Here is a 24,905-nt window from a genome sequence, read left to right on the forward strand (position 1 = left end):
TAATCGCTCGCCGGAAAAGGTCGAAACAACTTGGAGTTAGAGCATGACGGGGTAGTGTTGGCTGTGATAGAATAAGGCTACGAAGAGCCGAATGAGTTATTGGCTTAAAATATCTGCCAGAAAAAGTTTAATTGTCGTATACGAGGCGATAACAGTTCATATGGGAACTCAATGCTGTCATTACTGTGACAAGATCGTTGATAACACATTTTTGCTAATCAAAATTGGATTATATGGATCAGTTCCTGTAAAGTATCAAGTTAACCAAAATAAAAATCAACAACACGGATAATGAAAACACGAAAACGTATTCTAAAATTACTGATTTAAATATTTTAACAGAAATCGACAAGCGATCAACGAGCAAATGTCTTTATATTCCTTCCAAATTATGAGTAATAAACACATCAAAGTATATTAGATATAGCTAATGAACAAAATGATAACTGTTAATAACAGACTAGCCATAAGTACATTAACTTTTAATTATATTTCCTATATATAACTAAAATTCGATATACGCTATCAGATAGTTCCTATTCAGACTATAACTAAAACAAAAATTAATATGGATATTTTAAGGCTCACTAATTATATTAATGAGATATTTTCCAAACTGCCATTCCAGAAAAAGATTTTATTATATACAATACTAGTGGGAATATTATCATTTATAATACAACTGATATCAGTTGCGATAACCAACGATCATATCAAATCGTATTTACCTTTTCTTATTCTGCATTTTGCTGTTAGTATTTAATATTAGAAATAACCATGCTATGAAATTTCAACTAATTATTGCTATATTCTAGTTAATAATTACATCAACAATGGTGATTTTATTCTCTCAAACATATTTTATAATTGCTACAATATTAAATGATATATATTCGTTTATCAAATTTAACGAAGAACACAACAAGAAGTTTGATAAGCATACATTATTGTGGAATGTTGCATTGCAAATGATTTTCCTCTTTTCGTTTTCAGGCAACATATTTTGGCACTTTAGCGGTAAGATATACAGGGTGTCCCAAAAAAACTGCATGAAACATTTCAAGTGATCATTTTATTAAATCAGATGAATTTAGCAAAACAACACCAAATAACAACAACATGGACCCTTAGGAATAATTTACACATCCAATTTCGAAGTGACCTCCTCCCGCGGCTTTACGCAGGTTTAAGTTTGACTTGAAATTGTCAGCAATAGGCCGGATAGGTCTTCTGACGCAATCGGTCCCATTCTCGACGCTGCAAACTTTTGTAGCGTGTAGTACAGATATTCTGTAGTCCATCGGGTAGAGATCCGTCGAGTAGAGAGGCCATTCTGCCGACATGGTAAAGTCCGAGAAATAGGCCTCCATAGAGTCCTGTTGGAACATCCAATTCGCATCGCCGAAGTGTTGCTCAGCCCACAGAAGTACGACAGCCTTGAGAATATCGCGACGATACATTTCTTGATTGATTTTGACCGCTTGAACAACAAAAACGAGTCGGCACCTGTCATTATGTACCGTGAACTTCCGGTACACAACTGGGAAGCTTCCCGTGCGTGAATAGAATGCGCTCCCATCGCTGAGCAGCGGCCCGAGCTGAATTTTTTGGACCTTGTACGCTTTAGGGTTGAGCATCTTTTTGGCTATTCGATGAAACGACGACTTGCTTATACCATTCCCACGAGTGATTATTCTCATTGAGATTGTCGAATTCTGATGGACTCACTTCTTGACGATCTTTCAGTTAGCAAAAGTGTCGGCAGTGCACTTTCTTCCACTGCTTGAACGCCGACCATCATGACCAAGCTTTTTAAAACGATCGATGATGCAAAAAACAGTCGACTGCGTAACATTGAGCAGACAAACAATTTCACATTACTCTTGAAACTGTTTTCCTTGGCGAAACAGTTCCAAAATTGCACTACGTTTGTTTTAAATTAAAAAAACAATTCAAAATGAGTTAGCATACAGTCGAAATTTAACACAATAGTACATAAACATACGAAAACCCCGATGGAACAAAAATTAGTTTATTACGGTAAAATACTTTCGTGTTAGGTTAACTTAAACTTTCATGCAATTTTTTTGGGACACTCTGTAAATGCTGATCTGAAATTGAATGCAATTTTCATGTATTCATATATAGCTTTACATTTTTTCGTTGAGTTAGAGAAAATAACCTGAACATTTTCCTAACAACTACATCATAGGGACAGAAAGTACCCAAATGCAAGTACTTGAAATCGTTGTTTGAGAATTTTCAGCAATAACCTGGATTGTGTCCACACAAGATAGAGTGGAACGTGAGTCCATCGTAGAGCCCGCAGTTTATGACACGTAGTGCTGTCATCTTCAATTTAGACTGGTTATCGACGCCATTGACCAAAATTCCCAAATTCGTACCAAACAGAAACTTTTGTGGATGCATTGCCACCTGGTGCACTTATGTGGATTACTGGATATTATTTTATCTGTAAAGTATTATCTCTCAATCAAGTAACTTGCACGATGAATGGCAGATATGACATAATAATAAAAAAATATTAAGGAAAGGCCACCAAAACAACATCGACACACCCTTATAGAATCAATCTATTCAAATATTTCAAAATAACGTACAACGAAGAAAAAAGATTGATGAGGGATTTATATGGCACTCTCAAGAATAAAATATTGGCACCACCATCCTCAACAATAACACAAATTGATGCGCAACATCAATTGTATATTAGTTGAAAGACAGATAATCTATCAGAATACATTAATATATACTGACAATGATAATTAAATGCGATTTATTTTAGAAGGAGAAAATTACACCTTGATGTTGGTATTTGCTCGAAAGTATACATCCTATGCATACCACTTAATTAAATGGATAAACATTTGCTGGATTCAAATATCCATTCTACATTTTTCTTCACTGCTTAGACTATTGCTTGACTTATATTTGATCTACATAAAAATGGTAATTACTTTTCGGGTATCTTTTTATATATAATATATACATGCTATCTGTATTTATTTTCAGGTTAATTTATTTTCGAAAAATATTGCATCTAACCAGCTATTAAATCTGCCTTATAATAGCATCACGAGTCAATATAAATCAATTGAATTTTATAATGAGGCTGTAAATAAGGAACTGAAAACAATATATTACCAACATTTATTATTTTTAAGGTAATTAGTAATTTTGTAATCAAATCGTTGCAACTGTTTTCACAAAACTTTAAATTTCCATTAACTTTGCTTCTTTATAGTTATGTTTATATGTTAGATGCTTGCGTGATAGTTATGTAGGCTAGTTTTAAACCCAAGGCGTGTCATATTAAATAACTAGAAATAGATATCAAAATAAATGATATAACAGTTATTTACACAATAAATGGAAAAATAAATTAATCAAATTCTAAGCGTACGAGATCATCATGTTAAGGTAGCCGAGTTGTAGTTCTGAAAACGTACCTGAGCAACCAATTTTCAATGCCGAGGGTGACATTAAAAAATACACATGAAATATACTAAGGATCAGTGATTATCACGAAAATTACTTAAAGTATCAGGTATTAATGACATATAATGATACTGACAATTAATATTACTGGAAGCTAATACTACAAGTAATTAATTATACTGAGAGATCACAGTATTATTTTATTATTTAATTATTATATAGTTACTAGTAGTTTCCGACTAACCTACAATTTGTCTTTATGACAACTTAAATCTACGTATATAACTAGGAGAATCCATCGGCCCTATCTCAGTCTCTGATGAAATAATGTTTATATATGTCACTGCTGTATTTTTTATTATATGCACCTCACTACACAACACTACACAAGATCAGATGGTTTGATTCTTTTGAATCTGTGTCCTGCTCTGGTGGTATCCAAAAGCTGCAATACTTCAATATTCTCATGAGAATGGAGTCTTTCCTCATGCCCCCTTGCGATTCTCTTGATTTCTTGACTGACAGTGGGTCTCGATTAAGGTAATCAATCCTATAGTATTTAGGTGCGTCCACGATACCTCTCAGGACTTTATTCTGAAAAATTTGTATTTTATTTATGTTACTCTTTGCAGAACATCCCCATAATTGAACTCCATATGTCCATATAGGTTTCAGTATTTGCTTATATAATAGCAATTTATTATGTACTGATAATTGTGATTATCTTCCAATTAACCAATACATTTTCCTATATTTCAATTCCAGTTCTTTTCTTTTCTTCTTTATATGTTCCTTCCAGCGATGTTTTGCATCAAGATTCATTCCGAGATATTTAACATTGTTGCTATATAGAATGATACTATTATTTAATGTTATTGGTGCTTGTACGGTCTGATTGTAGGTGAACTGGTCAGTTGTCGAATGCTTGTTAATAAACCCAAACTGGTGTGTTGGTATTAGATTTTTTCTCTCTATATCGATTTTATTCTTTTCAACAGGAGTTCTTCAAAAACCTTAGATATTACTGGCCGCAGTAATATAGGTCTATAGGCTTTTATTTCGTTTGCTGATTTCCCAGGTTTTGGTTTCATTATAATTTCCGCCATCTTCCAAATGCATGGGACATGTTTTAATCAAAATGCTGTATTGATCAAGTTGGTGAGTTTTATAATTCCCTTTCTTGGTAAGATCACAGTACTGATAAATAAATGCATCGACAAGTAATTGTACAGTGGATGGTATTGATAATGGGCATGCAATGAGATCAAGAAAAGATGACGCACGAGATATTGACATTAGGATTAGTAGGTCTCGTTAAAAAAAGCGTAAGGGTAAAGCTAAAATTTCAAATAAATAAATAAGCAACTCTCTTGCTATTGCGCAATTGTGGCACCAGTGCGGATTGCACACTTGCACTCACTTTTCCATCTCCGACTGTGATGAATGTGAAATGCGCATAAGAGAAAAAGCCAAAGGCCACACGCTAGATACGCTGCGACTACATCAGTTACTTTGGCCACTTTGGTATAAGTTTCTTACTTATAAAACATTTTTATTTTACATTTTATAGTTGCAACCATAAAGTTATTGTCTTTAATTTACCGTAAGATACAGATAAAAGTTAGAATAAATAATAAAATAGGGGAAAATAAAATATATAAAGATAATTGGATAAATAGATATATAAATAAAGAAATAAATAGAAAATAATTAATGACATAAATAGAATGGAATTAATTTTAAAAATGAAAACTGCATTATTCTGTGAAAAATTGACCATTTTATGAAAATTAGGTTCGGCTGCACAAAACAAAGACAATCAACATATTAAAAAATTAAAGACTCTTAGCAGTGCGTCTTTACAAATGAACTATTATGAACATCTAACGTCCCTTGGACATATGAAATAATTACATCTGGCCGATGAAAAAGGACCAACCATGTTACCATTTATGGCAATTGTTTATGTTACTGAGTGTGTGGAAGGCCCCCAAAAAAATAGAGGCGACAACTTCACATTTTAGCTTCTCATCGTTATTTCAATTTTCTCAGAATACATAAATGTTCCGTATTATTAAAAGATATAAAATTACCCTTAAGACGTGTTCGATATTTTATAGATACCATAAGCTTTCTAATAACCAATTCTGGGGGTTTAAAATTTCCTCGAACCACATTTATTTAATGTTCGTTTTGTACATAACAATTGTTAAAATGGCATGCTAAAATAAGTCACTTTTACAGTTATTAGTGAAAATGCAAAGTATCAACACCAGTTAAATTTCATGATTTGCGCCTTCTGATCACCACTTTCAGACCGACGCATGTATAGTTTTAAAGTACTAAAGAAGTGCAATGAAAATACATCGAGAATCAGCATGTTGCCTGAAAAATTAAAAACAATTTTAAAAATTGATTTTGAAGAAGATTCGTACTAAAGACAAATTAGAATGTGAGAGCTATCCTGTTTTATCACTAAATTCGTATAATAATTTATTACAAATTGTTTGTTAGGTATCATCAATATTATTTTTCCATTTGGTTTTTGAAATATTCATTTTCAATTTATTGCTTTTTTATATTTTTGAATTCTAATAATATTTGCCCAACGTTGATAAAAGTTTAAACATCAGTTTTTTAACAGAGCAGTGCAAACAGCTTGCCATTCCAATGCAATAAGAATTTACGGTGGATTAACACTAATACTTGGATTAGCCTTTATACCTTTTTCATTATTTGTGTTAAAGCATTTTACAAAGGTAAATATGTCGTATAAGACATTGTTACATAAACGACTAATAAAAAACTTTAATTTTAGATTTTGAGGATGTGTACATTTTTGTCTACGCTAGTACCATATGGTATTTTCTTCATCGAATTTTTCAATGTGGGTCAACTTGCTGAGAATCAAGTATCTATCATATTCCTGTTAATTTCAAATAACTAATATTTAACTATTTTAGCAAATAAAATTGAATAGAGTTCTTCAACAATTAGTTTGGTATGAATGGAACATTGAAAATAGGAAAACATATATGATGCTGTTAAGTCGTAGTCAAAATATTGATAGTATAACTATTGGGTTTAACCAAAAAGTTAACAGGATTTCCCTTCTGAAGGTATATACTATCATGCATTATATATATGAAAATATCTACTCCAGTAGACTAGATTAATATATCCATAACTTAATGGTTTCCAAATTTGATGTTCCCAAATTGGAATAGTTTAGAGGCTAAACGCGCTTTGACCAACCTCAATCCGCCTATACTACTCTGAATAAACCCTTCTCCCCAAATTTCCAGCAAATCAAAATATCGATGTTCTTACAAATTCAGAATTTCCAAATTCCAGAGCTAAAGTCCAAGTCCAGTCCTACTGGTCTATGATACTTAATCATCAATCTATAGCCGGCACTCGGGGAGTGTCTAGTTCTCAACTAATACAATCATTCACCAAATCTAGCCAGTTAGTAACCGTTGAAGTTGGACAAAGTTAATCTCTTAATTTTCAGAGATCGCTTCCTATGATCTTGATACCTGTCTTTCTCAGAGATACTCGTTGCGCTTTCCATCTAGGTTAAATTCTCAACAAGACTGAAAGGAATTCGTTTACCTCTCATTCCACAGACATGCCCAAACCATCGCAATCAGCGTCTCTGGATTTGTGGTTCAACTGCACACTGATTACCGCACCTTAACCTAATACCTTCACTTATAATACCGTTTCGGAGATAAACGTAAACTTTGCCTTTACCATCGAGTTTGAAAGATTTCAGCGATATGGAAAGATTGACGAGATAAGCGTTCGAAAGATACGGGTTTTGGTCAGTTTTGTAATGTTTTCTCTCTTCACAACGAACCATCTTAAAGAAACTTATTATTTCAACAATAAATACCACTTTATTCTCCTGTATTAACGATCCCAAGTAATTGAATTCCTACACTTGCTCTAAGTAGATTAAATAGCGGGCGATCCGCCAGATTTCAATACCTCATTAATTGGTCTTATTTTCATTAATTCTCAAGCCATATGGCTCTGCGGAAAATTGTTTTCAGTTGTGGTTGACTGTAGCTCCATCCTGAGCCGTGTTTTATATGGACCTCATGGGCATGGCACACTCCACAACTGTTGCATTAGATGTTCAAATGCCTGAAATGTATTTGTCATTTCTACTTGAAGCTCCTAATAATTTGTATTCATTTCCACAGGGTATTCCACAGAGTCGCTAACAATACTGCAGATTTGTTGGTATATTCAAGGAAAGTTTGTAATATAAACATGTCACCTGAAAACAGACAATCCCTATTCTTTGTTCCTATACCAAATGAGCCCTAATAACGTAGGTTTTTCTTTGTTGTCTAAGGTATTTATTAAAACACCAGTTTTCGAAATATAAAAAACACTTTAATAAATAACTAAAAATTTAAACTACAAATAACTGATGCTTGTATGTCTAATTAAATTGTTCCTTCTTTTAAACTCAAAATCCAGACTCCAGACAGATTCTGGCCTCCGGTATTTTTTTGAAAAAGCCGTCTTTACTTGATTGTCATTTCTCCTGTGGAAAGTTCACCGAGTTTCAAAGAGGATTATCTAAAATTGATCAATGATCTGACAAGTTTATCTTATCACTGTTATTTATCTCACCTTTATTTTCAAATATATTCTCTATATTACTTTCATTATGGTAATCCACTACATCTTTATTTACTGATTTAGAAGATAATTGTCCATTCTGTTACTGCATCCCTCTTTTAAACCATCATTTTTGTGTAATTTTACTATTCTAGAGATCTACTCAATCTATTTGCTTCTAACATACTACTATATACATCATAAAGTTTTGTTTTCCTTAGTATTTATAACTATTTCACTATCTCGAATACTTACATGTGCTTCAGACAAAAGAGCATTATTAGTAATGATTTTGCTGCTTGAAATTTTATAAAGGCATTACAAGAAGCTTTAAAGTTATTTCTTCTCCATTAATTTGCCATCTTTGTAGAAAGGATACCAGAGTTGTTAATATATCTCAGTATATTTGACCAAATGTGTCTACATTCCTGAATAATTTTTTGTAAAATATATTTTAGAAAATCATGCCAAGATCTATCTTGTTACCATATGCTGTTAATGGGCAATACTTCAAGTTTCCTTCTCCTATCTTCTCTAATGTATCATTTTCTTTACAGCAAAACTGACATCGATATATGAATCTGCTTTCATTCTCAATGAACTCTACTGTTTTAACACCATACCTCTCTTATACAAATGCGATATTATTTCATAATTCCAAACCAAACATTTTTGACGTTTGATTTTTGATTTGTAATTATTTACAAATCTCACCGATTCTATGATGATGTTTTATAACTTCATCAGCAGTGTCAATACTATGTGTCTCTCTAATCTCCTGAAGCCAGAATAATCCAGCAGTATATTCAGTTCATAATTAAATCAACAATAATTTCACAATTTGAGTTCATTAGTCCACATTTTTTCACAAAAGGACTTTGTCTGATTGTATCTTCTGTTTCTTATAATTCCTCCTAATGTAAAGGTGACTGATTTATTTGCTATCCCACTTTATTTATCTTTCTATACGTCTGATCTTTTGTTCTAACCCTGTGATTTTTATTTCTATCTCGGCCAATGTATCTCTCTATCCTAGGCAATTTTTTTATACTCCTTATCCCAATTTCACTATTGTATCTCCGATGTGCCCCCAGTGGTATAGACTTGGCTTTATCGTCAAAAACACCAGTCCAGCCCAATCTAAACACCAGAGCCCGAAATATAAAGATACTAAAATAAATTAAACTATACAGACAACCATATAATTAATGTTGTCTAGCTGTACTCCCTCGTCCAAATCACTTAAAGATAAAACTGTAACGGGCACTAACCTATGTCTTAAGAAACGTCAACATCAATTTTGCTTGTTTATCTGCCGGTAGACTAGCAACACACTCTAATGGAAAGGCCACGCCAGGCGCCGCCGCCTGATTGTTAATGTGATTATTTTTTAAAAAAAGTCATAATTGTGAAATAGTTAAATACATTTAATTTCATATATTTAATACAATAGTATAACATACATTTATTTTCAGTACATGAAACTTATTTATGGTTGCTTCACATTTCTTTACCAAATAAATTTTAATAACTAACACCATATTCAAGAAGTAATATATATGTATTCAGTAAAATATATATAGATAAAGTATAGTTAGTAATTAAAGTGTATCTCTAAAATATACTAATTAAGAATGTTATTTAACATATACTTATTCTAATAATAAAAGCATTTTTAAACGAATGTAAACTTATTCAACAATATAGTTTCCGACAATATAGAATTCCAATAATACCGCAACATTTATATAGAAGGATTACATAAAATAACTATTTGCTTATGTTACAGCTTCTTCATTTGGGCCAAATTTAACATCAGTTAATATTAAAATAAAATTTAACTAATATCATTAAAATGTTTAGAACATTGTGCTGTTCTTCGGACTTAGTATATAAGTCGATGGTTGAAATTAGCAAATAAAAATATTATTTGTATTCTTTACACAATGCGTCATTAAATATAATTTAAAATGTAATTATAAATTCTAGTTATTCAAATTATATTAGGGATTAGATCTAATGAACAAAAAAAACAAAACCAAATAAGACTTACAATATTATAAAATTCTGAAAGCAGAAGGAATTAAATATATCAAACAAGTCTATGTAATAAATCAATGAACTCATATCATCTAAATTTATAAGGTCAAAACGTCGCAATATTTCCCCATAAACCAATTTTAGTTTATTTTGTCTCTAACCAATAACAGAATTTTAACTAACACAAATAATTAAACAAAAATAATGTTATTAAATCTAATTTATTTTAACATTATAGTTCATTTAATGCATATAATTACAGTCACAATAATTTTTACATTTCTTCTTTCTTTTATTTCTCTTTAGTTCTTGAGTTCTTTTATTACATTTACAATGAACCCCCACTACCTGTTTGGTAGAGTTCTAGACGCATTTTTTATGCAGTTTCCCTTGAAGATCTAATCCACCAAATTAATGATTGAATATCCAAGTAATGTATTTTACTTTCATTAGACCATATTTATGTTTTTTTTTAGTTCTTGTTTCTTATCAGGTCATTTCCATATCACTGTATATCTCCTTAATTCCATCTGTTAGTACCTCTATAGATTTTCTTGATAAAATTAGTTTTAATCACTGTATTCTTCCTAGCTTAACTCATACATTCTAACTTAATGCTCATGTATAATTCTGCACAATTACACACATATCTGAGCACAAAAATATTTCAAACTCTACAATTTAGTTGTTGCCTCACCTTGTCTTAGTGAAAGTTTCATTCACTCACTGTTACTTTCTAAGTTATTTCTCAATTGCATGTCCATTATAATCTTTGCCACATCTCATATCAATTCAATTGGATTGAATATGTAGCAATAAGGAGAAAGACTATATAATTCAGCCATCTACTGTGTATCTTTTTCTTACACGTTTTTTATTAGCGTTTTGGCAAAAGGAGCCCAAAATTCCCTTTTGAAATATCTAAATATCATCTAGATACACAAATTGAAATAACAAATTCTCCTTGAGATGCTTTTAAAAGCAATATCTAGAAATATTATTAGACATCTTCGTGGGTTATATTTACACCATTTAAATTCCATGTTCCCTAACAGTGTATGAACTACACATCCCTATCAATACTTTCCAGATTCTCTGAAATAATTGTATGAAATATATTGAAAAAACTGTTTGTTTGTGTAGCCACTATTTCTATATATTTCAAAAATTTGATCTCGAATAGAGCTAACCTCAAGATGTTCTTGATTCCTCGGTCGCTTCAAATGTATGTTTTTCATATTTAAACAGATTTTAGTTAAAGTGTTCATAATAATATTCAGATTAGCTGCAACACACTAAAAAATATTGCCAATAAATACGCAGAAACTTATTATTTAATAGTACTAATACTTACCTCTCTAAAGCATTTTACTGGCAAAAACGCAATTTGTTTCTGATTATTTATATTGGCTTCGGCATTCTCAAGCAGAGTAATCACAAGTATTAAATAGCAATTGAAAATTTTAAATACAAGCAACGCACAGAAACAATGTTTGCCAGTTTACAACCTCCAATAATCATCATTATGTTTGGAAGTTTGCAGATATTTAACAACAAAACAAATTTAATAGAATGATTTGTTTACATTTTCGGACGTATCAAACAGCATTATCTTCAGCATCTCTTTTTAACTGGTCTAAACTATCTCAGTTTAAAACGTATCACAAATTATTATGGTTAGTAAAGACATGAAGGAAGCGAACGGATCGGGGCCTGCGCGGACCATTCGCGAAGTTCCGGAATGGATTCGGCAAATGGTGAGTACGGAGTTGAACGAAGCGAACGATCGCGGTCTGCGCGAAGATTCGGCAAAATTCTCTCCGTTCGCTCCGTGATCAAATCATTTCGTGGGGCGTTCGGTTCTTCTCGGAATGTTTCGATCTCCAAAAATCATTTGACGGTTTTGATGGTTTGGTTCGGATCCCTGTAATCTTTTGTTTATAACACTTCTCATAGTAGCGTGCCAAAATAAAATGTCTTGTGAATCATTTTTCGATGGTACGTGTAGTGTTCTTTTCCTAAAAAGCAATGTTTATTTCTAAAATAATATGTACCGTCTAATCATTTTTTAAAGAGTATCAAATTATTGTAAGTATGACCGGTAACATAATAAAAAATGTTATGATAAAGGAGAAAATACGAATAATGTTGAAATTCAACTCGTTTGAAGTTTATGGTAAGAATATAACATAACACTCGTATGTTTATACGACTTGAGTATTCTATTTGTAGATTCGTGAAGGAGTTTCAAACAATTCTGTAACTATTACAAAATGATCCAAAATCACCAGAATCAGAATCAGAAGATATATTCAATCCTAAGAGAAAAGAGTGTATTTTCATTTTAAGGTAAACATAATAATACCTTAAATTAAAAATATTACCTTTATTTGGTGAGACAAAATGTATAAATGGAGTCATCAGGCAATTCATCCATCATTGCTAGGGATTGAAATTATATAAACAGGTATGAATTTGTATTTACTGCATGATATATTTTGTATATATTTTATTACTATTTTGAAGATGAAATATTTGTTAACTGGTAGTACATCTAAGTTGAATCATGAAAAGCATCATCTTCGGCTTTGAGCTTAATTTATTCTGCAATTCTTCCACTAATATACTGCTGTTGGTGCCTCAGGACATCATTTTTCACTAATCTCGCCGCAATTGGAGATTGCCTGCATCTATTCTGGCCTCGGATAGTATAAGACAGGATGATGACAGTGGAAACAACTGAAGCTGAATATATAATTAATATAGGATAACTGTAGAAAATTGTGCTGTGGAATCTGAAAAATGTATGTGCATAGATATATATGTAATATCTCAGAATATATATGAGCGTTCGATTTAAATATACGAGGAGACAATGAATAGCTGTTTTATTTGCAGTTTGTTTTGCAGATATGGCAAACGCATTAGGGAGGCTGCAGTGATTAAAAAAAATTTATCAAGAAAAATGTACACAGGTAATAACAGAAGAAACTAAGGAGAAACACAGTAATATCAGAATGATTTGACAATTTTGTAATGACTGTAAAATATAATCAAAAATCGTCAGAATATATAATCCGATCCAAGGGCATACACTGTATGTAAGAGGTAGACATAATAAAATCGTACATTAGAAATATTACCTCTATTTGGTGGCACAAAATTCATAATTGGAGTCATGAATTCATTCATCCAACAAGACTAGAAACAAGAATTGCATAGATAGAGTTTATATTTGCTACATGATGTATGGTTATATTGTAGTAATATGATTACTATTTGTTAACTGTGTTAAAATTATTTCAGATACAAAAGTAGTATGAAGAAATAAAGTTGACAAGTACAAGATAATTTGAATGGAAAAGTCACGGTCATATGTCACGAAGATATGTTATATAAGATATATGCTAGTATCTTTTAAAATAATACAATAAAAAAATAAAGTTACCAACAAGTGCATAGAGACATATATTTGAAAAAAAAAAGTGACTCTTCTACAAATCGCTATATTTAATATTTTGCTCTATATTTTAGATAGAAAATATGATATATGCTTCCAAGAACTTTTGACTGAACACCTTTAGAACTATTAGGTATAGAAAATAAACTAAAAACCAATTGGTGAATTCAGTGTGGTTAATGGCATGTTATGTTTGTATATTGGTGTTTGATACATTTTAAGATGTTTGCATTGTTTTATAAATTAAATAAAATTAGTAATAATGTTGTACTGTATTGTTTCAACCTTTTTTTTATTGCCATTTGTAATATTCGCTAAACTTTCATATGTGTTCCTCCGAACAATAATATAATGTAAAATAATATTACAACCATGGCCAAACTTTTTTATATTAATTATTTTTACACTAGTTATGAAATAGCTTTTCCATATTATTAGATCAATTTTGTGCTATGAAGATTATCAATATGTAATAAGTCTTAACTCTTCCAATCATCCCTCCTTTGCTAATTATAATTATTATATATAATTTGTTTAAAATATTTTTATGGCATTTATTTTTCTTTTAATTGCCATTTGCAAAATACATATTACTAAGCCAAATATTATTTCATACTTCAAAAACGAGATTCTTGTAATGGTGAGTACAGATCTGAATATTCGTTCCGAACGGATTCGGCGCATTTATGGAAAGAAGGGCAAAAAGGAGCCTAATTCTATGCGCACGTATGTGTTTTCTATGAATGCGCTGAATGCTCAGATCTGTACCCACCATAAGAAAAATATCAATATTTTAATTTCTCATGTTTTTTAATAACGCTTTCATTTAAATATACGTATTAACTATGAATTGTTATTAAATATATATTTATCATTAAAAATCTCTTTTGCAATGCAAATTTATTTGTAATGCAAATTGCATTACAAATAAAAAAAGAGTAATTTTCTCGAAACCATCTATAATACCATCAGCTTTTCCCACCCTCGCTCAAATTTGTTGGCCGCATTTACCACACCATGGACGAGATTCCTTTCGCTAGTGAGAGATGAAATTAATGTGGCAAAGGTTATAACTAAGCAAGCCGCATGCGCACTACAACTTCGGGCCAATTTTGAAAACTGTTCGCCAATTTCAGCAGTACTCATGTGTTTATTGAATTTTCGAAGTCAATTCCCCAAAGTATTCAGATCTATACTCATCTTAAACTGGTTACCCACCAGTTGATAATAATACAAATAACCCCTAGTTGGTAAAAAAGAGGCTTTAAACTGTATTAAAAAATCGAAAAAAACTATTTACAGTATAAAAACGTAATATTGTTTGTTTATTATTTTATTTTATCAACAAAATACTAATAAGCATTCATATGCTTCCAGATACCTGTAATATCGACTGAAGAATATTAAGGGCTAACTTTGAGGTTTTACTTTAGTTGTCAAACGCAAGTAGCAAATTAGTCTGACTTTACTTGAAGAAAGCGAATTGTGACTAAACAAGATTTAAGATATTAAAAACAAGTTATAACATGTACGTAAATATAATTTCAATACAAAAATTATTTAAAGCATTCTATTTAACAGTTAATTAATTAATTTTAATTTTTAGGTCGCAAAAGGCTATATTCTTTAATCTTGAAAATGAAGGTAATGCGAAGTATCAATAAAAAATACACTTTATTTCTAACAGTTTATACGTTTTGGTGACATTGAAACAAAACACCATTTAATACGTTTAAAATGGTAAATATATTGACTTAAAAAGTTTATATAATGTATGTGGTTTGGCATTTTATTATTTTTGTCTTCATTTAGTATTGGTATTAGATAACGAAGATTTTTAAGTCAAACCTAAAGTCCATAAAAATATACCGACCTAAAAGATTATATATTATTGAAACTACCCAAAAAACAGTTTTGGTAATAACAAAAGTCAATATAAAAAATGAACAAGATATCAGATATATAACTTATATGTCATTATATTTATTTATGATACAAAAGATTAATATTTAATATTATCTTTATATAGGTGATGGCAATATTCACATTGCCACCAATAAATCTGGACTGGATATCCTGGAAAACTTAGCTGATGGCTCTATACATGTTATCAAGAATGCCAACGTTACTTTGGAATTTGCCAAAAATGAAAAGCGCGTGGCTAACATGATTATTGAAGAACAGATCCAATACCAGAATGATAATGCTATCCATCATTCAAACACAAGCAATCAAATTGAAGGATTATTAAAAAATCTACCGCAAGGTATAGATAATCAAGTAGTATTAATATCTATGTCATACATTAATTCTTTTAGGCATTAAAGTTACTAAATGTCGAGCAACTGAACCCAAAGTTGTTAAACCTAGACATATTTAAACGCTAAACTATTATAAAACAAATTTAATTTTCCCTAAATGCTCTATATGTAACTGAATAATAAAAACTTACTAAATTTACTTATTTTTTGACTTAATTTTACCACTGAATCAAGTTTTATAGTTTATGTTTTTATATTAGTCTTTATGTTAGTCTTAATATCAACTGCTATAAAAATTCTAAATAGTATCAATAAGCGATAAGTTAATAATTCTAGTTTAGCCGATTCAAAAACAAGCTATGTTGTTCTACGCAGATTAATCTCACAATAATAATTAACATAAGTAATCATGATTACATATAATGGTAGGTACGAACCTGGCCATTTGGCGCATTCAAAAAAAAATACAAACGTACGCAGAGAATTAGGCTATGTTTTGCCTTTTTTCATCAATGTACTGAATCCGAACCGAATATTCACATCTGTACCCACAATAATATGATAATCAACAATACATACAAACTTTCAAAAAATTATAAATGCATTCCTAATTTTTCACATCAACAATACCACAAGAATCATAGTAGGAAACAAACATATTATAGGTTCAAGTATTAACTTAGTTCAACAGGGGTTTAATTTATTTAATATATTTACGAAAATAAATAAAAACTGAAACAAATAATAAGCTTTTCTCGCACTACGAAGCTGCTACAGTGCTTTAGAAATAAAAGGTGATACAATTTCCCAGAGACTTTTGTGGGGAAATCGACCGTTTGGGTGAAAAATCAGGTAAAGACCCCGAAGAACAAATGAATCAAAATAATACAAAGCACTTTGAAAATAGGAGACTACCATTATCCGGAGCTAGAAAAGTTGTGGCCAGTAGCCAACTGTGGCGAGATTTATTGAAGTAAAGTCTTACAACTTCAACAGCAGTGTATGTGTTGAAAATTCTACATATGAATTGATGATGATGTATTCGGAGCGGTAATTTACTCACGTAAACTCTTGTAAATTTTGAAATACCAATGAGTTTGTATATATTTCTTTAATTATTGCTTAAAAATTCAACATTATTCTATTGTGCTTGCAACTGAAATTCTTTCAAAATGTAAGAGATTAGATGTTAAAGGTTTTAGGTTATGTATCACAAAACTACAAGTTAGGGATGTTAACCCCAACGAAAATTTCGATATATCCATTAAAAGGACAATAAATATATATAATATGCATACTTGTTTTTAAATATATCCATGTTATTTTTGCAACAGCCAGGAAAAATATCTTTTCGTTTTATCGATTATCTTAATATATATCTATCTATAAGTATTTTTTTTAAATATTGAAAATATTAATATATCGGGCCAAAAGAAATCACTTGGTGAAACATTGTGATATTTTAATTAAAAGGTAAGTACCAAAAACGTAGTAAACCTTTTGAATCGGTAGTTGATTGAAAACTTCATTTTAAAGGTTTATTACCTATATTTTTTTTTATGTAATTTTTTTCAAAATTTCGATCAAAAATATCGATCTTCTTGGAAAAAATTATCATCCCCACTTCTATTCAATCATTTAATATCTGAAAATTATTTAAAAAAAGTGAATCTGAACCGAAATTGCAAGTATAATCTAATTAAATTAAGTTTAGTTATTAAACGACCAAAATTATTTTTGACAGTTAATAAGTTGAAGGGCATTTCAAAACATTAATTTCAGGAGTTCCCTGCCGCCCGTATAAATCTAGAAATTCGGAAGGGTAAGTGATAATAATAACTCAATAAGAATCAAAATATATAAAATTTATAAAAACATTTCAATTAGATATAAGTTTATTATTATAGAGTTATAAATATTTAATTTTTATTAGATTATATTTCGTCTCAAACCGCCATAAGTTATTCTTCAATAGCTAACGCAATTATGGACAACGTACAAGGGAAAGAGGTAAAATTAATTTCCTTTATGTTGTTATTCTTATAAATCTAGCCTTTACCTCATCAATTTAACTTGAATGTTCCGACGAATTTTATTATCCAATATTTATTTTATAGAAGTATACTACAACTGCCAATACAGGACCTGAAACTATACAAATTAAAGAAGAAGGTAAGGATTTATACCTTTTTCATGCAATAATAATTATTTTCTTTATATACAGGAAGGAGTAATATTTATATTACACCCAATGATTTACAAAACATACTTAAGAAGGCAAATCGAAGGAAAAAATTAGTCTATCGAAACGTGAGAGTATCACTGTGGCTTAAAAGAAGTGCAGGAAAATTAAGTCAAGTTAATATTAAGGTTGATAGCCAAAATGCAGAAACTAACAGGAAAGATGAAGAAATAGAAAAAATTCTCAAGAAGTTACCCCCTGGTGAGTGGCAGTAATTATCTAATAAATTATTTCAATAAAGTTATAATTTACAGGTACCACTGTTAAAAGATACATTCCAAATGAAACAGAGTGACTGCAAAGAATGCTTGTTAAATTATTATCACTATTAAAGATATTTATTAGTATTAAGTTTATTAAAAGTAGATAAATAAAAGAGCTAAAAAATAAATCACATTTACTATATTATAGTTTAACATAAAAAATACAGTAAAGTGACATTTTTTAAATATGGGTTTTCTTATGTTATCTGGTTTTGTTGTTTCCATTCACACTTAGTTTTAAGACATAATTACTGTAACTTTTTATGGTTACAACTCATTCTAAATTAATTTGCCTGTATGTATATATATTATATTATATATACACATATATGTAATATACATATATATATATATATATATATACATATTCTATAATAAATTGATGGAAGAAAATAGATATTCAATTATGTTGACTATGTAAGAGAGACCTTATATAAATATCATATTCAGTAACATTAACTTTTCATTACATTAATTATGTCTTCTTTACTAAAACTAAAAATGATGAATATTAATCTATATTTTGCCTTTTTTTCATCAATGTACCGAATCAGCTTGAACCGAATATTCAGATCTGTACCTACGGTAATAAGATAATCAAGAATATATACAAACTTTAAAAAAATTATAAATGCATTACTAATTTTTCACATTAACAATACTATAAGAATCATAGTAGGAAATAAACATATTATAGGTACAAGTGTTAAATTAGTTCAACAGGGGTTTAATTTACGTGATAAGTGGAAATTTAGAAAAAAAAAATCGAAGCAAATAATAAGCTTTTCTCTCACTACGAAGGTGAAGTGGTTTAGAAATAAAAGGTCATACAATTCCCCAGAGACTTTTGTGGAAAAATCGACGGTTTTGGTGAAAAATCTGGGAACAACATTGGAAAAAAAAAAAGTTAAAAAATAAGAAACTACCATTGTCCTGAGCTAGAAAAATTGTGGCCAGTAGCCAACTGTGGCGAGAATTATTTAAGTAAAGTTCTTACAACTTCAAGAGCAGTGTATGTGTTGAAGATTGGACGCTCTACATATGGTTTGATGATGATGTATTCGGCGCGGTAATTTACTCAGGTAAACTCTTGCAAATTTTAAAATATCAGTGAGTTAGTACTGAATAATACAAAAATGGTGTCCAATCTCAAAGATTCAAAAAAGAAGTAAAAAATTGTATAAGACAATTAAATCAGAAAGCGTACCATCATATAAAATTTACGACGTTTAAAAAGATATATCTAGTTAATTCTCTAACATTTTCATATAATGACTTAAAATGTTTAAATACAACACAAATCTACTGATATATGTATTATTATAGTACATACTTCTTTAATTATAACTTAAAAATTCAACATTACTCTAATTGTGTTTGTAATTTGTAGTTTCAAAATGTAAGGTTAGATGTAGGGATGCAGAAAAATTTTTATATATCGCTTTTTTTTTTAAAATATCGATATTTTTTGGACAAATTTTTTAATATATTTTTTAATTATTTATTTAATATTTATATATATTGATATATAATTTTTTTTTTTGGAAAATATGGATATTAAAACATAGCGTTTTTGAAACAATAATAATAAAAAATATATCGGAAAATATCGGTTATCAAAATTATCGATATTTTATCGCCTTCTTTAAGGACTTTGACAGGAGAGTCTGACATTTGTAGTTCCGTCCTGAAGAACTATTCAAATGCAAAACGCGGGATTTTCTATTATTTAAGTTTTTTGTTGGAGACACCTAGATGTTACATTAACTAACTACAATATCTTCAAGTGTTCTTCAAGTGGTATCTTCAAACAGAAAATCAACAAGTTTGTTGTAATCTGTGTGGAAAGATTTACAAAACCAGCGGTAATACCTCATATTTGGCGGCCCCTTTAAAGAGCAAACATTGTAACTCTTATTTCAAATTTAAGGACCAAACTGAGAAAAAAATGGCAACTTATGGTTCTTTAAGGTCTACCGGAGGCAGGAGTGCTAAGCCAACAAGTTCTCCTATGCCTTCGAGTAGTTAGAGTACCACACATCACCTTGCTTAATGTGAAGAGGTTGAACTTTAATTCTCTTGAATTGTAAATATTCTGAAGCTGTAAGTATATCAGTTAGTTTTGTTTCATTTCATTAAATCTAGTGAATAATTATAAGCAGTAATATAGAAGAGCAAATAGTGTTAATATATTAATATCAACTTAAATTTTCTTGATTTTACCTATACCAATTTTGAAGACTATAAGTATAGTGAAGTGCTTATTAGATCCTCAATGATTTGATTTTCAGGCTGAATTCTCTAGAGAAATTACAAGCAGGAAACAAACTACGTTAATGGATGTACTCGAAAAAAATTGAAGTTATGAAGGTATTTTTAAAGATTTATATCAATTTTTAATATGATTAATGATAATCCCTTAATTCAGCGGGCGGGCCAAAAACATGCCAGATTAATCAGTCATTAATATATATGATATGCAAAGATAACATGCATTCATCTTGTGGAGAAGTGTGGCTTTAAACAATTTATGAGGGTCACTTCTCCACGTTATAGCATACCGTCACGACCTACGGTAAGCAAACTGCACCTATAAATATATATCTATACACCTTAATATTTAAACATTGTGGTATTGATATTTATTTGTTGTTACAGGTCACTGCCTTCATGGAATAAAGATATGGCACAACTAAGGCCATAATAAAACAAAATATTCTGGATCTGAGAATATTGCCATAACAAGTAACATAACAACATATCTTAACTCTGACAAACTCCACAATAAGTTGCAGTTAAAACATAAAAATAATGTTTGATTTTACTTTTGTAGGCACATACATCGGATTATATTAGGTTGTGTCTGGAAAATGTAATGGCAGAATACGGAATTCAGAAAGAGGTTATTCTGTCTATAACCACAGATGGTGTTGCTAATATGGTGGCTGCTGTCAAGCAGTTTCTAGGAGATGCTAAAGGGATCCCTTGTATGGCTCATTTATTAAATCTAGTTGTAGATGATGCCATAAAGGAAAGTCCACAAATTTTAGAAATTACTAACAGAGTAAGAATCATAGAGTGTGAATACCATGGAAGAGCTCAGAGCTGAATAAGAGAGGCAAGACCTAACACTAATACAATGTGTTAGTACTAAGTGGAATTGTTGCCTTGATATGCTGCAGAGGTTCATTTCTTTATCGGCGAGTGTGGTAAAAATTCTAGCAACGTGACAAAATAGTGCGGACATGGTCACCTCCTCAGAATTGCATGTTATAAAGAATTTAGTGGCTCTGCTTAGTTCTTTTAAACAACCAACTGAAGAGATTGTTGGTGACCAATATGCGACTGCGAGCATGGCTATTCCTGTAGCAAGCACAATTCAGAGATGCCTGCAAGAACCAAAACCATATACTGAGTTAGGTGTTTCATTTCAGCAATGTTTGATTAATTTAGTTATTGAAAAACTAAGTTCGTTGGAAAATAATTTATATCTAGCAAAAGCAACTATTTTGGATGCTCGTTTCAAACGGGCATACTTTAGCTCTATTCGAGCGATTTCAACTGCATTGGCTGAACTATTAAAACAAATACCTTATATATAATTGTAATCCTTCTCCAATATTTAATGATTGTATATGATCCTTACAATAATGGTTGTAAGTGAATATATGTTGTTTTTTAAATTAGGAATAAATGAATATACCCTTACGTCTGCTTAATGACTTATTTTTATGTAAAACGGTAACTGCAGGATGAGTAAAATATATTTTTAATGAAAACTCTTATTCATTAGTTTTTTTTTTATAAATAATTTAAAATAACTTAAAATCTAATAAAAAATAAATTTATCGTTATTTTCTCATTATTTTTTTAATATCGTTTCCGTAAAAAAATTGATATTTTATAATAATATATATATTTTTTTGAACTGTTCCAAAAAAAATAACGATATTATTATCGAAAAATATATTCATATTTTTTAAATAACGAAATATCGATATTTTTCTCGGCGGCCAACACCCCTAGTTGGATGTTAAACATTTTAGGTTATGTATCACAAAACTACAAGTTAGGCATGTTAACCGCAACCGAAAAAATTCGATATATCAATAAAAAGGACAATAAAAATATGTATACTTGTTTTTAAATATATCATATTAAAATAACATATTTTTGCAACAGCCAGGAAAAATATCTTATAATATTTCTGATAATTAAAAATATTATATCAGATTTTTTTTTTAATATTGGAAATATTAATATATCGGCCCAAAAAAATTATTACAAATTGGTAAAAAATTGTAATATTTTTATTAAAAACTAAGTGCGAGAAACGTAGTAAACATTTTGAATTAAGTATCAGAAACTTCATTTTAAGGTTCATTATCAATATTTTTTAAAATGTATTTTTTTTTTGAAAATATCGACCAAAGTTATAAATGTTATTGTTAAAAAATATCATCCCTACTTCAAGTTCTATATATTATCTATTCAATCATTAAATATCTGAAAATTATTGTAAAAAATTGAATCTGATCGGAAATTGTAAGTATAATCTAATTAAATTAGGTTTGGTTATTAAACGGCCAAAATTATTTTTGACAGTTAATAAAATATAGGACATTTAAAAACATTAATTTTAGGAGCCCATTTAAATTATAGATATTCTGGAAGGGAAGTGATAATAATAACTCAATAAGAATCAAAATATATAAAATGTATATACATATATCAATTAGATATAAGTTTATTATTATAGGGTTATAAATATTTTATTTTTATTAGATTATAGTCCGTTTCAAACTGCCATAAGTTATTCTTCAGTAGTCAACGCAATTATGGACAACGTACAAGGGAAAGAGGTAAAGTTAATTTCCTTTATGTTATTATTCTTATAAATCTGGCCTTTACATCATCAATTATTAATTTAACTTAAATGTTCTGACGAATTTTATTATCCAATTTTTATTTTATATAGGTATACTACAACTGCCAATACAGGACCTGGAAATAAACAAATTAAAGTAAAAGGTAAGGATTTATTCCTTTTTCATACCACTAATAACAATTATTTTCTTTATATACAGAAAACGGTAATATTCGCAATACACCCAATAATTTGGGAAAATGCTTAGGATGGCTGAGGGAAAACAGAAATTAGTTTAACGAAACTTGAAAGTTTCACTGTCGCTTAAAAAAAGTGGAGAAATATTAAGTGATGTTAAAATTAATGTTGATGAACAAAATGCAGAAACTAACAGGAACAATGAAGAAATATAAAGAATTCTCAAGAAGTTACCCCCTGGTGAGTGGCTGTAATTATCTAATAAATTATTTCATGAAAGTCATAATTTATAGGTACCACTGTTAAAAGACACATTCCAAACGGAATAGAATGACTACAAAGAATTTTTGTTAAATTCTTATTAGTATTAAATTTATTACAATTAATTATAGTTTTATTATAGTTTAAAACAAAAAGTACATAAATTACAAGGACAAATATATATAATCTTATAAATATTATCACAAGTGTGTAAAGCAAAGTGTAATTTTTTAAATAGGGGTTTTCTTATGTTATCTGCTTTTGTTGTTTCCAGTCACACTTTTAGTTTTAAGACATAATTACCATAAGTCTTTATGGTTAATATAACTCATTCGATATTCATTTACCTGTATGTATATATATATATATATATATATATATATATATATATATATATATATATATATATATATATATATATATTGTGTATTATGTATATTATATTATTATATTCTATTATAAATTGATGGAAGAAAATTGATATTCAATTATGGTGGATATGTAAGTCAGATCTTATCTAAATATATATTCAGTAACATTAACTTTTCATTACATTAATTATGTCTTCATTACTAAAACAAAAATGATAAATATTAATCCAAAGTATATGCTATAAAATTATTGACAATTAAAATGGCTATAATATAAAAATATTTGTTTTAATAATAAACATTACTATCCTTATTTAGCTCTTACACTTAATATGATTCTTATCTGCACAGTATAAATTCCTCAAAACAATATGTTTTTACAAATGAACACATGTCTCACATCAATACTTTCATTTTGGTGTTAATGTGCAGGTACATACATGGTTATTATAAACATTATCAGTTAAGATTATTTGAAGGAACACAGTTAATATCAACAATGTAATTAATGAGAATTATAAACGAGTAAACTAGTACCGTAATATGTCTGTTACTTACTTAATGAGTTTCAATTAAATATCCTCCTGATGCCAGATTTTTCTGTCATAGATTTTTTATATACCATACATACAGACAGTAAAATCAATTGTAAATATGAAGAGCCTTAAATAGAACATAGGCATATACATTATTTTTGTAATTATTAAATTGAATGAAAGAAAATTGATGTCATTTAATATTAGATATTAGGGCACTATAAATTAAAGTCACTCTTAATAACCTTACTGCCTCTTTCAAGTATTATGTTTCATATGGTTGTTGATTCTTCAAAGTATCAAAGATAT

At 29.5% G+C, this 24,905-nt stretch overlaps 2 protein-coding genes and 4 long non-coding RNA genes across 8 annotated transcripts; 3 read left to right on the forward strand and 3 right to left on the reverse strand.

Moving 5' to 3' along the window:
• The first annotated feature begins 2,648 nt into the window (after positions 1–2,648).
• On the forward strand, positions 2,649–16,057 carry LOC143196968 (uncharacterized). 3 transcript variants are annotated; one of them, XM_076404961.1, is made up of 7 exons: positions 2,649–2,970; positions 3,034–3,185; positions 6,104–6,218; positions 6,278–6,370; positions 6,423–6,578; positions 14,975–15,125; positions 15,204–15,241. In XM_076404961.1, the coding sequence occupies exons 1-6, from the start codon at positions 2,791–2,793 to the stop codon at positions 15,002–15,004; spliced, it is 726 nt and encodes a 241-aa protein (XP_076261076.1). In that variant the 5' UTR covers positions 2,649–2,790; the 3' UTR covers positions 15,005–15,125; positions 15,204–15,241. The 3 variants fall into 3 exon arrangements, with proteins under 3 accessions (XP_076261076.1, XP_076261075.1, XP_076261077.1); XM_076404960.1 differs by lacking the exons at positions 14,975–15,125; positions 15,204–15,241 and adding an exon at positions 9,573–9,706; XM_076404962.1 differs by lacking the exons at positions 2,649–2,970; positions 3,034–3,185; positions 6,104–6,218; positions 6,278–6,370; positions 6,423–6,578 and adding exons at positions 15,627–15,863; positions 15,916–16,057 and having other exon boundaries at positions 14,988–15,125.
• LOC143196976 (uncharacterized) lies at positions 7,845–8,251 on the reverse strand. The gene is made up of 2 exons (XR_013005894.1): positions 8,110–8,251; positions 7,845–8,055 (listed from the first exon to the last, which is right to left on the reverse strand). It is a non-coding gene; the product is annotated as an uncharacterized LOC143196976 (long non-coding RNA).
• LOC143196977 (uncharacterized) lies at positions 11,095–11,632 on the reverse strand. Its single transcript, XR_013005895.1, has 3 exons — positions 11,492–11,632; positions 11,328–11,432; positions 11,095–11,232 (listed from the first exon to the last, which is right to left on the reverse strand). It is a non-coding gene; the product is annotated as an uncharacterized LOC143196977 (long non-coding RNA).
• Positions 16,058–17,551: 1,494 nt separating the features above from the next.
• LOC143196975 (uncharacterized) lies at positions 17,552–18,546 on the forward strand. The gene is made up of 5 exons (XM_076404972.1): positions 17,552–17,680; positions 17,792–17,868; positions 17,976–18,030; positions 18,083–18,301; positions 18,355–18,546. The coding sequence occupies exons 2-5, from the start codon at positions 17,845–17,847 to the stop codon at positions 18,393–18,395; spliced, it is 339 nt and encodes a 112-aa protein (XP_076261087.1). The 5' UTR covers positions 17,552–17,680; positions 17,792–17,844; the 3' UTR covers positions 18,396–18,546.
• LOC143196978 (uncharacterized) lies at positions 17,719–19,748 on the reverse strand. Its single transcript, XR_013005896.1, has 2 exons — positions 19,697–19,748; positions 17,719–18,009 (listed from the first exon to the last, which is right to left on the reverse strand). It is a non-coding gene; the product is annotated as an uncharacterized LOC143196978 (long non-coding RNA).
• A 262-nt stretch (positions 19,749–20,010) lies between these two features.
• LOC143197782 (uncharacterized) lies at positions 20,011–23,814 on the forward strand. Its single transcript, XR_013006069.1, has 10 exons — positions 20,011–20,228; positions 20,294–20,466; positions 20,655–20,733; positions 20,792–20,938; positions 21,022–21,481; positions 21,546–21,778; positions 23,149–23,225; positions 23,342–23,394; positions 23,451–23,668; positions 23,722–23,814. It is a non-coding gene; the product is annotated as an uncharacterized LOC143197782 (long non-coding RNA).
• The last annotated feature ends 1,091 nt before the right edge of the window (positions 23,815–24,905 follow it).

Source organism: Rhynchophorus ferrugineus, unplaced genomic scaffold, assembly GCF_030347505.1.
Source record: "Rhynchophorus ferrugineus isolate W39M unplaced genomic scaffold, kcgeb_rfMv2 rfM5, whole genome shotgun sequence".
Taxonomy (NCBI): domain Eukaryota; kingdom Metazoa; phylum Arthropoda; class Insecta; order Coleoptera; family Curculionidae; genus Rhynchophorus; species Rhynchophorus ferrugineus.